The sequence below is a fragment of the Monocercomonoides exilis genome, assembly GCF_001643675.1.
Source record: "Monocercomonoides exilis strain PA203 chromosome Unknown scaffold29-1213020, whole genome shotgun sequence".
Taxonomy (NCBI): Eukaryota; Preaxostyla; order Oxymonadida; family Polymastigidae; genus Monocercomonoides; species Monocercomonoides exilis.
The window spans coordinates 1,159,497-1,170,735 of record NW_027150574.1 but is presented as its reverse complement, the minus strand read 5'-3'; the positions used below and the strand labels follow the sequence as shown (position 1 = coordinate 1,170,735).

Below are 11,239 nucleotides of genomic sequence, written 5' to 3'. Positions count from 1 at the left end.
TGAAATATTTTTGGTGTATTTTTTGGAATTAATAGTTGAATCAAAAATCTTGTTGCAAGATTTCAAAAGCAAAAAAGAAAAAATTTACAAACGAAAAATAAAACTAAAAAAAAAATAAAAAAATTTTTTCATAAAACAAGAAAAAATGTGAAGTGAGCAATTCTCCAAACTTTCATTTTGAATATTAAAAAAGCTGCGAAAATTGTTTCACAAAAAAGATGCATAATATAACCTAATGTAAATTTGATGTATGTTTCATCAATTTATAAGTTAAACTCTTGAAGGCACTTTCTTAAAAGATCTGCATTTTTTATTGATATAGAAGAACTTGCACAGGATGAGCGATATAATCCCACAGTTGATTTTGTATATTTGATCCAATCGTAAATGCTAACAGCAAAGAAAATACCTCCGCAAAGTAATGCTAGCAAAAAAGGGAAAAACACAAAGAAGTAGCTCCATTTGATAAAATTGTCAAAGCGAAGAGGCAATAAAACGAGTTGGGACGTTACAAAACAATAAATCAACATTAATGAAATAAAAGTTTTAAACATTATCCTCGGAATATCTTCTAGAAATGTTACGACCAAAACTATTAGAAATAGCCCCACATAAAATGGAATAAAGCAATAAGTCCATGAAATCTCTATCCCATGGTCAAATCTGATGATGACTAAGATATATGAAGCTAAAAGGCATAAGAAAGCCAACGGGGAGAGCAATCGAAAAGAAAGATATTCGCCTTGCATTGCATCAAAAAACAAAAATATCACAAAGGACGCCAAGGCAATCCAACATAAACTTATCCCGATCAATGGGTATGCAAATGATGCTCCAAAAACTCCATCCAATCGAAGAGCAGGAAATATTAAAACCAACGGAATTATCATTAAACAGAAGTAAATGCACTCCTTCTTCATTAAATATATTCCAACTGATGCTGTCACAAGCGCAACAGTTATAAAAAGTGCGGATGACGTGAATGTAAAAATGATTGGCTGTTGTTTATCTGGCAGCGATTGATACTCAGCCGCAAAACATAATATTACTCCACTTAAAATTGTTAGTAATATTGTTATGAACAAAAATATTCCTGCAATATTCATCCTTCTATGGGCTTTTTTTTGGGAAGGAGTAGTTGTTGGAACATTCAAAGTCGCCGGAGTTGAAAGAGCTTTTAAATGTGCCCTATATTTTAATATTAATAAAACAAGCAATACATTATAAAGCAAACATTACAGAAGCCTTCCATCCTGCGGGACTCAGCCCAAAATACGTAGCTCTCGAAAAGTCTTCATCAAAATCCATCAAAGAAGAGAAAGTATTTAAATTAATTTTTAACACAGCACGGTATCGAGGAATTTCTGTAAGTGCATGCTTTTTCCAAAAGCTTTTGAATCAATCATTTTTTTAAAAAACCTAAAAATAGAATTTATCAAAACAAACCTATCCACTGAACCAATCTTCCTAAATCTCCTATTAACTTGCTGCAAGACGATAAATGTTTCCAAATCACATTTTGAAAATATCCTTTAATAAAAAGACAACGGTAATGATAAATGTATTTCAAAAAAAAGAAATATCATATTTTAAACAATTCATACAATTTGATGAGTTCATCAGGCAGATCATCTTAAAAACCAATTTTTTGAAGATAAAAATATAGTAATAAAATTCAAATCACACTTAACGTCTGTGTAACATTTAGCATGCTTGAAGAAGAAAAAAAAAAAACTGATCGCAACCAAATAAAATTTTTGTTTTCTATTTTTGGATTTTTTCATTTTTTGCAAAAAAATATCAAAAATAATATGTGAAAAAAAATTCCTTATGCATAATAAAACATTAAAAGTTCAACACTATGTAACACAAAACTGTCCATATGCACTTTCAGTCAATTCCATTGAATCAGTAACTTTAATAATTAATTGCTTTATCAAACTTGAGTAACTCTTAAAAGAAAATGAAAACGTATGCTCCAATTTCTTTCTCAACTCTAGCAGCGATACATTGCAGCCATCCTTGCACTGATCATATAAAAAAGTATTGTAAACAATAAATAATTTTTGAATATAAACAAACAAGATAGTAAACAAAGCAAAAGCAAAACCAAAAGCAGATTTATTAAAAGTTCAGATTTCATACATTTTGTAATATAAGTTGCAACTGATACATGATTGCATCATCAGAAGGCCGAAGAATATTTTGCAATGTGTCTGTGTCTTCGATTATCACAGAAGGAGACGGCTGCGAAAAGAGTGGAACTGCAGCCTGCAACGGGAGCTGCGATGGAGACGACACGCATTTCGGCTTCGAGCCAAGAACCTCAACAAAATGGCTGTCTTCATCCGCTTCGTTGCTTTCGTCCGACGAATCAGTCAGAAAAGACAAGTCGAAATCATCATCATCGTCATCTTCTTCTTCTTTCTCTTCAGCTTTTGTTGTATTGCTGCTTCTCCCGCTTTCAAGAAGTGGCAGTGCTGTCTTCTTCCCTTCGCCAAGCCTCGCTGTCGAATTCTTTCGTGTGCCGTAGTTGTGCACAAGCTCGCGAGATTGATGCGTTGCTGCCGTTTTCGTTCTGCTTGGTCTTGTCAGCTTCTTCACAAAGCTCAGCTCTGGCTGCTCTTTTCTTTTGAATCTCGATCTCATCGAAGACCTGGAAGAGGCACGTGGCGATGCAGATGACATTGCTTCTTCTTTCAGTTTGCTCGATTTATCAAGACATCTTCCGCCATTCTTCTCCACACGCTCTCTCGCTCGAATGTAATACACTCCTTTTTCATCTTCTGACAGTTTCCTCCACTTCTCGCCAGCTGTTGTTGTCAAAGTGTTTATGCCCTTTCAAAAAGAAAGAAAGATAAATAGAAAGAAAAATTAAAAAGTTATCAAAAAAAGAAGAAAATTGAATTTTTAATGATGAAATTTGAAGGTATTTTAAGCAAATGATAAAATAAATATGAAACATTGCCATATGATTAATATCGTCAATACCTTTTGTTCCTTCGTCGATGGAAGTTTGTCACTCAGTTCGCGTCGAAACAGATGAAATGGTAGCGGCCACAGCGTGGGTGTTGTGTCCAAAGGATGGCATTGTCGCCTTTGATGCCGCACAACTGTTTCTGGTTCAATCCTTTCTGTTATTTCTGAAGAATCATTCAGTATGTTTGTTTCCATTTTTGGATTTTCAAAATCATCGCCTAACACTTTTGAGGGAGGAGAAATTTCAATTGAAGATTTGTCCGAGTTCTGATCACTTTCCAAAAGCTTTTGTTTCCTTTTCACACCAAAGTTTGATTTTTGTCCTTCAGAAACTTTCTCTTCGATCTTATTATCAAATAGCTCGTTGTCTTCGTTGTCGCTTTCACTGCAACAAAAGCCAAAACTCACAGAGCCAAGCTCATCAGATGAATCAAATGAAAATACTTTACTCTGCTTTTCAATCTTTTCTGTGATAACATCTTTCATTTGAATACTATTGGCATGTTGCAATAACATTTTTCCTTTTCTTATTTTATCTACTTTCTTTTGAGAATTGCTTTTTCCTGCTTTATTTAAGCGACTTAATGGCAAATTAAATTCATTGTTTTGCGATTTTTTTGGCATCTCTTCATTTCGTTTTGTCAATTCAAAAGTCTGAGAATACGAATTCAGTGTTCTTGATTGTAACGGTATTTCTTTTGGGTTTTTTGCACATTCTTCAAAAAATGATAAAAGTTTCATAATTAATAAATCCTACTGATATTGTGTTTTAAGAAATATTATTTGAAATCAGTGGCAAACTTTTGAACCAAATGTTGATTGACCCAAGAATTTGAGGCATAATCTTAAATCGCTGTTCGTTAATGATTCGAATCTTTTATGTGCATCCTAATGAATGTTGGTGAGCATATAAAACATTTTAATTCTTATAGAAATGATTATCAAAAAAAAGAAAGAACAAACAACTTCAGATTCAAAAATGAACCTCCAATCAGATAGTTCTGCGATATTCTCTTTTGTATCTTTGTGTGAATTAAAAATTGCAAAATGTAGCTTTGACAAAGTTTCTTCGAATCCGCTCCTCTTTGAGTTAAACTTAAATATTGGTATATCTCCAACTACAGATTATAAAATTAAGGATTCACAAATGCAATCACAAGAAAACTAAAAATTAATCATACGCTTTTGAATCTTCACTCATTTGCACCAAAACACATTTAAATATGAACAAAAATTTAAGCAAATTCAATACCCTTTCACCTTCCATTACCGCTTTTTGCAGTAGTTATTATCGATTAAAGTTTTATTAAAATAAACTTATTTCAAATAGTGAATATCTTTCTGCTTAATAGTTGAAAACTAGCTCAAAAATAAATTTTTTTATTTAATTGTATGATCATTTAAGTATAAATCGTGAATTTATGTCTCGATCAAGAAGTAACAGTGTTGACAGATCTTCTCCAGAGCAAGCTGAATGGACTTCTCCTGCAAAAGACAAACCAACATTAGATGAAGAAGAAGAAAAAAAAGAAGAGACACCTGTAACACTTTTTGTTGGAGGCGTTGAACCTGCAATTTATAAAAACCACTTAGAAGATGCTTTTTCTCGTTTTGGTTCTGTAAAAAGAGTTGGCATGCATCACTTAAATATATTTAATTGGTTCATGAGTAATTCGAATGGAAATTTATGTTTATTTCATTTTTTCTTAAAGAATTAAAACATGGATATGCTTTTGTTGATCTTCTAGGAGACGTTGATGGTGCAATTTCAGCATTATCACAAACCGTAATAGGTCCCGGTACGAAGCCCGTAAACGTGGAAATTTCAAAATCTCATCAGCAAATTAGAAGGTTCGAAATAATTATTTTGTCATTTACGAATAAAATTTTTCAATTCATTTATTTCAGGAGAGAAAGTGAGCGAGCAAAGGTTGCACTAAGCGTACCTCGTGACACTTTATTTGTTGTAGGATTTGACGTTGTTCATACATCTCAATCAACTATCCGTAGAGCGTTTGAAGTTTTTGGAGAAATAATAAACTTTGAAATGATAAACAGCTTCTGCAAAATACAATTCCGAAACTTGGATGACGCAATCAAAGCACAGAAGGAAATGCACGAGACATTGCTCGAAGGAAATCGACTTACTGTCGAATTTTCAACTTCTCCAACAAGATCAGGGATGCGTCCACGTGATGGCTACAGAGACAGGGGGCGGGATCGTGAATGGGGAAGAGATCGTGACCGCGATAGAGACAGAGATAGAGATCGGGACAGAGATCGCGATAGAGATGATTACAGAAGAGATAGAGGATCATACAGATCTGACAGAGACAGGGGTGCAATTTCACGTGATTCATATCCCTCATCATCACAATCATCTTATTCCACATCCCATGCACCTCTTCTCCAATCTGCTACTCCGCTTTCCGGTGGTCTTGCAGACGGGATGATCACAACTCCTGCTCTTTCGTTGCAAAGCAGCGGGTTGGGAATACCGCTTGCTGTACCTGTTAGCGGGCCTGGAGGGCAGCAGCAGTTTACGATCAAGTATGTTGATCCATCTCAACTTCATGGGATGGCTGGGCATATGGTGATGGGAGCAGGGTCTGGAGCTTCGTCTGCGATGGGTAGCATGCGACGTGATCGCGATAGCCCCAGCCGTCATCGCCGCCATCATCATCATTCCCATCGACATGGAAGACATCGGAGTGGAAGCAGACATCGTCGCCACCGCAGCGCAAGCAGCAGTCCGTCGAGCAACAGTCGAAGTCGTAGCCGCAGCGGGAGCCGCTCTCGCTCCGACGATCAAAACAGCAGGCGCGACTTGAGGCTCGACAGTCGCAGCAGCAGTCGAGGAAGGGATTCCGGCAGAAAACGGGAGCAACGATCAAACGAGTAGAGACAATATTCACACACTTACAAAAACCAATTCATCAGATATCCACTTCTGTAATTTTCCATATCTCTCTTATTTGTTGTGAAGAAGATTATTTTATTATAGTTTCCTTTTAAGAAACTTGCTGTGAGGAATTTTTGTACTCATCTTTCCCTTCAATTTTGCTACACTGTACGTTTCATCTTCCTTCTTTTCAGCAAATACTATTCATCAAATTCGTTCAACTTCAACATGTATGTTCCACTTATTTTCCACAAGCTTCTTGATACTTCAGTTCTCCCAGAACTTCAATGAAAAACAAATATCACAAATTATCCAAAATGTGAAATTTTTTGAAATTCCTTCAACCTTACGAAGTACTTGAATAAAATTATTCCTCAGATTGTGGCTTATAATTGAAGAGATATTTTCTTTTCGTTAAAAGGTCATTCTTTTCAAGAATTATTTACAATTTAAGTTTTCATCATTCGGCCGAAAGGCTCAGAATGCTTGAAAAGAAACTCCTTTCAACAATATGCCAAAAAACATATATAAACATTGATCCTTTTTCAATTAGCAAAACTAGTTTTATTCTTTGATTTAAGTAAATCATTTGTTCAGAAAATTTCAATGTAACAGTTTCAAAAAGTTGGAAATGCAATTGAAATTGAGAAGAGAGAAATTGTTTTAAAGAAGAGTCATTACATTGAAATGGCTTTCGGAAATGAAAAAAATGAATCAAAAATATTGAAATCAATCAAATATATTTATTTCTAAAAAAAATACCCTTTCTAATGCGTTTTTACTCTCTCTGTCGAATATTTTAATAATATCGAAATTTTTTATGCTTGTATATATGTTTTCAGAAGTTAGAACAAACAAATAAATAAATAATAGAGAATTTACAAAATAATTTATCAAACAATACTTCAATAGATCACAAATTATATAAATAAGGGATGATAAAGAAATTTTTTGTATTTTTTTAGCTTTCCATACAGTTATTCGAGGCATGCCAAAGTGAAATGATCCATGGAATACAAATGGATTTGTATGAAAAAGGCTTTTTAAAAAATTAACAAGTAATTGTTGAAATTTTAAATTTTTTAATAATTTAGAAATGAATTTTGTGTTTTGCTTGGATCAGCGGGAGAAGAATTTTCCATAAAAGCACGCATTTATGCTATAAAATACGGTCTTGAAAAGTCACCAATACGTTCATTGTGTTGGAAATTTTTTCTTGGATGCTTTTCTGGAAGGCCAGGACCTGATTGGAAAATGCAAAGTCGTGAATGGCGTAGGCAATATCAAGAATTAATTGATGGATTTCTTATTGATCCGCATGAGGCAGAAACTGAGGATTTAGAAATTTCAAATCCTTTGAGTGATTCATCTGTTTCTTCGTGGAATAAGTACTTTAAAAACCAAGACGTTGAGACTAATATTAAAAAGGATTTAAATAGACTTTTCACCGATATTCCTTTTTTTACGCGACCTGAAGTTCATGATTGTCTTCGTCGTATTTTACTTGTTTGGAGTTTAAAGAATCCAGAAACAGGCTATCAGCAGGGAATGCACGAAATACTTGCTTGTCTTTATTACGTTGTTATGGAGTCATCACTTTATCCATTGGATTTTTCAGATTTCCCAGAAGATCTGACGGACGAACAGCGAATGATGGCATCAGTTCTTGTTGATGCACTCTCCAAGGAGTATCCTGAGCACGATTTGTTTGCAATGTTCGACAGAATTATGGGCATAACCTCAAAATGGTTCTACGACACCACAAAGCCGCCCGTTGAAGCAGAACAAATCAAGCAGTTGTCGAACGTATTGGGCACAGGCGATCTGTCAGCTGACACTCTGGATTCAAATGGAGCAGCAGGAAACGCAAAAGCAGTTGTTAAGCGTACAAAAACGGTTCATTTCTCTGAAATTCCATACATCGTGCGATATTCACGACGTGTATTTGTGCTACTGAAGGCGAAAGATCCGGCGCTGTGGGAAAAGATCAACGACTTTGGGATTGAACCTCAGTACTTTTTGATGCGCTGGCTTCGGATGTTGTTTGCTCGCGAGTTCGAACTTTCAGAAGCACTCCGCATTTGGGATGCGATCTTTGCATGTAACAGCGATGGATCGCCTTTCTCTGATTTCAGTCTGATCGATTATATCTCTGTTGCGATGATCAAGGCTGTGAAGTCTGAGATCTGTTCAACTGACACAGATGAAAACACATGTCTATCGCTGCTAATGCACTACCCAAAGACAACACGCAAGGACGCCAACACCTTCATTTTCCAGGCGCTGACGCTGAAGAACAACGGGAGCATTCCATTTGACTCGGTGCTGTACACAACACAGGTATCGGACATTCCGTCGCTGCGCCACCAGAAAATGTCTATCAAACTGGAAAGAGAACGGATGAATGAGCAAGAAGGGAGAAGTCCAGCTAGCATGGCGAATGCTGAAGACGATGAAGAACAAACGGTGCTAGTGGATTCATTGGCAGAAGACAATAAAAGGAAAGAAGGTAAAGAAGAAAAGGACAGCGAAGAAGCGTATTCAGATGGTGAAGGAGACTATGATGCTGAGCTTGTGCAATGCTCATATTCCATCGTAGATGACTCTGCAGATAAAGGCAAAAAACGTTCTTTTCGATCTCGCAAAAAGAAAAGCATTCTGCCATCGTTTGTTGTTCACTCACCCGCATCTTCGCAGATTTCGCAGTTTTACCCTTATCAATCTCCTTCTCCATCACCTTTCGCTTCACCTTCGCCTTCGCCTTCGCCTTTTTACCAGAAAAATATGGTTGCCCCATTTTATCCTCCACACAATCTGGCGAAGCAGGTTACAAGTATTCTGATTCCGGAGAATTATAAATTTTCTCCGATTCAAAAGGAAATTTTGGAATTATCAGATAAATACCTTATGAACAAATTGATATTAAACAAAGAGTTGAGATCGGAATCACAAAGCACCTCTTGCACGACAAACAATAGCTGTCAGATTGAAGAAGATAAAAAAGATAACGAGAACGTTTATTCAACAACAGAAAGCAGTTCAAAAATTGGGAGTTCTGCTATTCCAACGAGCAATCAATCTTTAAAAGATAATTCAACTGGTGATTCAAAATTCTCAGTTGAAAGATCCCATGACTCACAAATATTAGACTCGCTTTCGAATATGAATTCGACTAAAAATTCTTCTCTTTCTGCTTCCTCTTCGAATGGTTCCTCTTTCTCTTCATTTCAACAAACTTTATCGGAACCTTTCCAACAAAAGCCGGAGCCTCCACCTCCTGAAATGGAGCGTTTGATGCCTCAGCAGGAGGTTCATCCATTAGCCAACGAAGACATAGCAAGATTTCCTCCGATACCGCCGCAGTCCGTGGGCACAGAAACAGACATGATGCATTCCGCAAATAGGAATTTTGTGGCTGAACGAAAGGCAACTTCTTCAGCTGGCGTTGTTAATATCTCTCCCGCGGTTCTTCTTGCTTCGATTAGAATTCTCGAAGAGAAACTCACAGAAGAAAGAATGATTCGCTTTCGAGCTGCGGAAGAATTGAAGAAAGTTGGACGAAACCTTTCAAGTTTCAAAAATGATAATGAAAATCGAGATGATCGATATAATTATGCTGAAAAGCAATGCGTTCATATCATGTGCGAAAGCTATAAACAAATTGAGAAAATTTCATCGTTTCTTTCATCTTCAAAAAACTCTCATAATATTGAAGATAGTCCATTCAATATGAATTGCAGAGACCGTTCTCCTCAGATATTTTCTGATTCTGTTTCTGATGTAATTGCTCCTCCGAATGAATCATTATCAACATCAGAAGCAAACGAAAACAAAGGCGGAGCGGTTTCTGAAAATGAAAGTGAAAACGAGACAAATAGTGTTGAAAGATCAATAGAAGAATCAGCAAAGAAGGAAATTACTCACGCTAACAAAAACAGTGAATTCAATCTTTCAAAAACGCAGATGGAATATTCTTCAAGTCCAACAGTTATTTCTTCTTTAAATGCTCAAACAACACCAAGTTGTCCGCTACAAGGTGGTATTTCTCATTCGTTGTTTGACATAACTGAAGCCAACACCCGGCCAACCACAATCATAGAAGATGACGAGTTTGAAAGCATTGATGTTGATATTTGCGATGATTATGATTATTCTTCTGTTAAAGAAAAAAAGGCTGAACCAGAAAAGAGGGAGAATATCTTTGCAGAACAGATATCTGAAAAGAAAGCAGATGATTACAGTGAAAAGCTTAATAAGAGACTTTCGAATTCCATGGAAAATGAAAGGAACTCTGATATGTTTTGCGTGAACTGTTCAACAGAAAAGATTCTGTTAGTAGATGATGAAACGTTGCTGATGGAATTGTTGAATGTTTCTAAGTGTGTCCATTCATCTTCGAGCACAGATTTGTCCCATCTCGTTGGAAATCAAGTGCTAACAGAACTTTCAAGTATTTCAACGCAATCAATGGAAGATCAAAATTTTTCTGAAGGAAACATTAAGTTTTCATTTAAAGAAGTGTTTAAGGACTTGTTTGTGGGTTGAAAAAGATAATTTTGTTTGTTATAACCTTTTAAAAAAAAAAAAAAGTGAAATAATCAAAAATAAATATCTATTCTTCGTTTCAGAATTCAAGATAAATATTTCATTTCCTTCGAATATTACGTAATGTTGGTTGCCATGAGCGAACAGATCTAAATAATTAAGTGTTTGTTTGCCAACAACCTAAGACAACTTTTTTTAAGAATTAAACTTGGAAAATGAGTAATTCTTTGAGTTGGGTGGAATTCTTCTATCCGAGTATTTTTTTTATCAGAACATTTTTTTTTTCGTTCGGGCATCTCATTAAATAATAATTATTTTTAAAGATAAAATGCATAGTACCAGGCTTACACACACACACAGAGTATTCATAAGAAATTTTTTTCCGAAAAATGCGAAAAATCGAGATTGTTTTAACTTTTAATTGATAATTCGATATCTATAATTACCATGGGTGCTTTACCCGCCCCCTGGTGCCAAACCCGCACCCTATTCATATTTGAATGAGCTTTCAAAACACAATTAGATGTTTAACTATTGAAAACTATTTTAAAACAGCTAAAAATGATGTCAACAATCCAAGTTTTGCTTTTGCTCAATCTACGTTAATTTTTGTTCTTTCAAAATAAAGCCAGTTTCTTCTTTAATCCAAAGACTATATTTATCGCAACTTTTTCAGAGCTAGTGAAAATAATAAACCAGTTCAATATTATTCGCTTTGTATGTCAGACAACGAAATTTGTTAACGTTATCTTTGATTCAAAATGACAACAAAAGAAATTTTGATATGCTTGATCACACCCAATAAAGATGACT

General features: G+C 35.4%; 4 protein-coding genes across 4 annotated transcripts; 2 read left to right on the top strand and 2 right to left on the bottom strand.

The window, feature by feature from the left end:
- Positions 1–79: 79 nt before the first annotated feature.
- Positions 80–1,738, bottom strand: MONOS_18640 (uncharacterized protein). Its single transcript, XM_067871678.1, has 5 exons — positions 1,687–1,738; positions 1,605–1,632; positions 1,447–1,530; positions 1,235–1,390; positions 80–1,188 (listed from the first exon to the last, which is right to left on the bottom strand). The coding sequence occupies exons 1-5, from the start codon at positions 1,709–1,711 to the stop codon at positions 264–266; spliced, it is 1,218 nt and encodes a 405-aa protein (XP_067725514.1). The 5' UTR covers positions 1,712–1,738; the 3' UTR covers positions 80–263.
- Positions 1,739–1,752: 14 nt separating this feature from the next.
- MONOS_10072 (uncharacterized protein) lies at positions 1,753–3,465 on the bottom strand (the record flags this gene model as incomplete). Its single annotated transcript, XM_067862482.1, has 3 exons — positions 1,753–2,027; positions 2,146–2,838; positions 2,992–3,465. 3 exons carry the CDS (start codon positions 3,463–3,465, stop codon positions 1,860–1,862), a joined length of 1,335 nt encoding a protein of 444 aa, XP_067725513.1. The 3' UTR covers positions 1,753–1,859.
- Positions 3,466–4,385: 920 nt separating this feature from the next.
- MONOS_10071 (putative Arginine/serine-rich splicing factor 35) lies at positions 4,386–6,413 on the top strand. The gene is made up of 3 exons (XM_067862481.1): positions 4,386–4,611; positions 4,692–4,830; positions 4,888–6,413. The coding sequence occupies exons 1-3, from the start codon at positions 4,401–4,403 to the stop codon at positions 5,879–5,881; spliced, it is 1,344 nt and encodes a 447-aa protein (XP_067725512.1). The 5' UTR covers positions 4,386–4,400; the 3' UTR covers positions 5,882–6,413.
- A 469-nt stretch (positions 6,414–6,882) lies between these two features.
- MONOS_10070 (Tre-2/Bub2/Cdc16 (TBC) F family protein A) lies at positions 6,883–10,494 on the top strand (the record flags this gene model as incomplete). Its single annotated transcript, XM_067862480.1, has 2 exons — positions 6,883–6,908; positions 6,976–10,494. The coding sequence occupies 2 exons, from the start codon at positions 6,883–6,885 to the stop codon at positions 10,424–10,426; spliced, it is 3,477 nt and encodes a 1,158-aa protein (XP_067725511.1). The 3' UTR covers positions 10,427–10,494.
- Between the last annotated feature and the right edge of the window lie 745 nt (positions 10,495–11,239).

What these genes read in the sequence shown, in the direction of transcription:
- MONOS_18640 (XM_067871678.1), bottom strand. Translation starts at nt 1,711, where the DNA reads ATGCTAAATGTTACACAGACGTTAA. An exon ending in CCTGATGAACTCATCAAATT is followed by an intron (nt 1,531 to 1,604) that starts GTATGAATTGTT and finishes TTTTTATTAAAG; the next exon opens with GATATTTTCAAAATGTGATT. An exon ending in AAGATTGGTTCAGTGGATAG is followed by an intron (nt 1,391 to 1,446) that starts GTTTGTTTTGAT and finishes TTGATTCAAAAG; the next exon opens with CTTTTGGAAAAAGCATGCAC.
- MONOS_10071 (XM_067862481.1), top strand. Translation starts at nt 4,401, where the DNA reads ATGTCTCGATCAAGAAGTAACAGTGTTGACAGATCTTCTCCAGAGCAA. An exon ending in TGGTTCTGTAAAAAGAGTTG is followed by an intron (nt 4,612 to 4,691) that starts GCATGCATCACT and finishes TTTTTCTTAAAG; the next exon opens with AATTAAAACATGGATATGCT. An exon ending in TCTCATCAGCAAATTAGAAG is followed by an intron (nt 4,831 to 4,887) that starts GTTCGAAATAAT and finishes CATTTATTTCAG; the next exon opens with GAGAGAAAGTGAGCGAGCAA.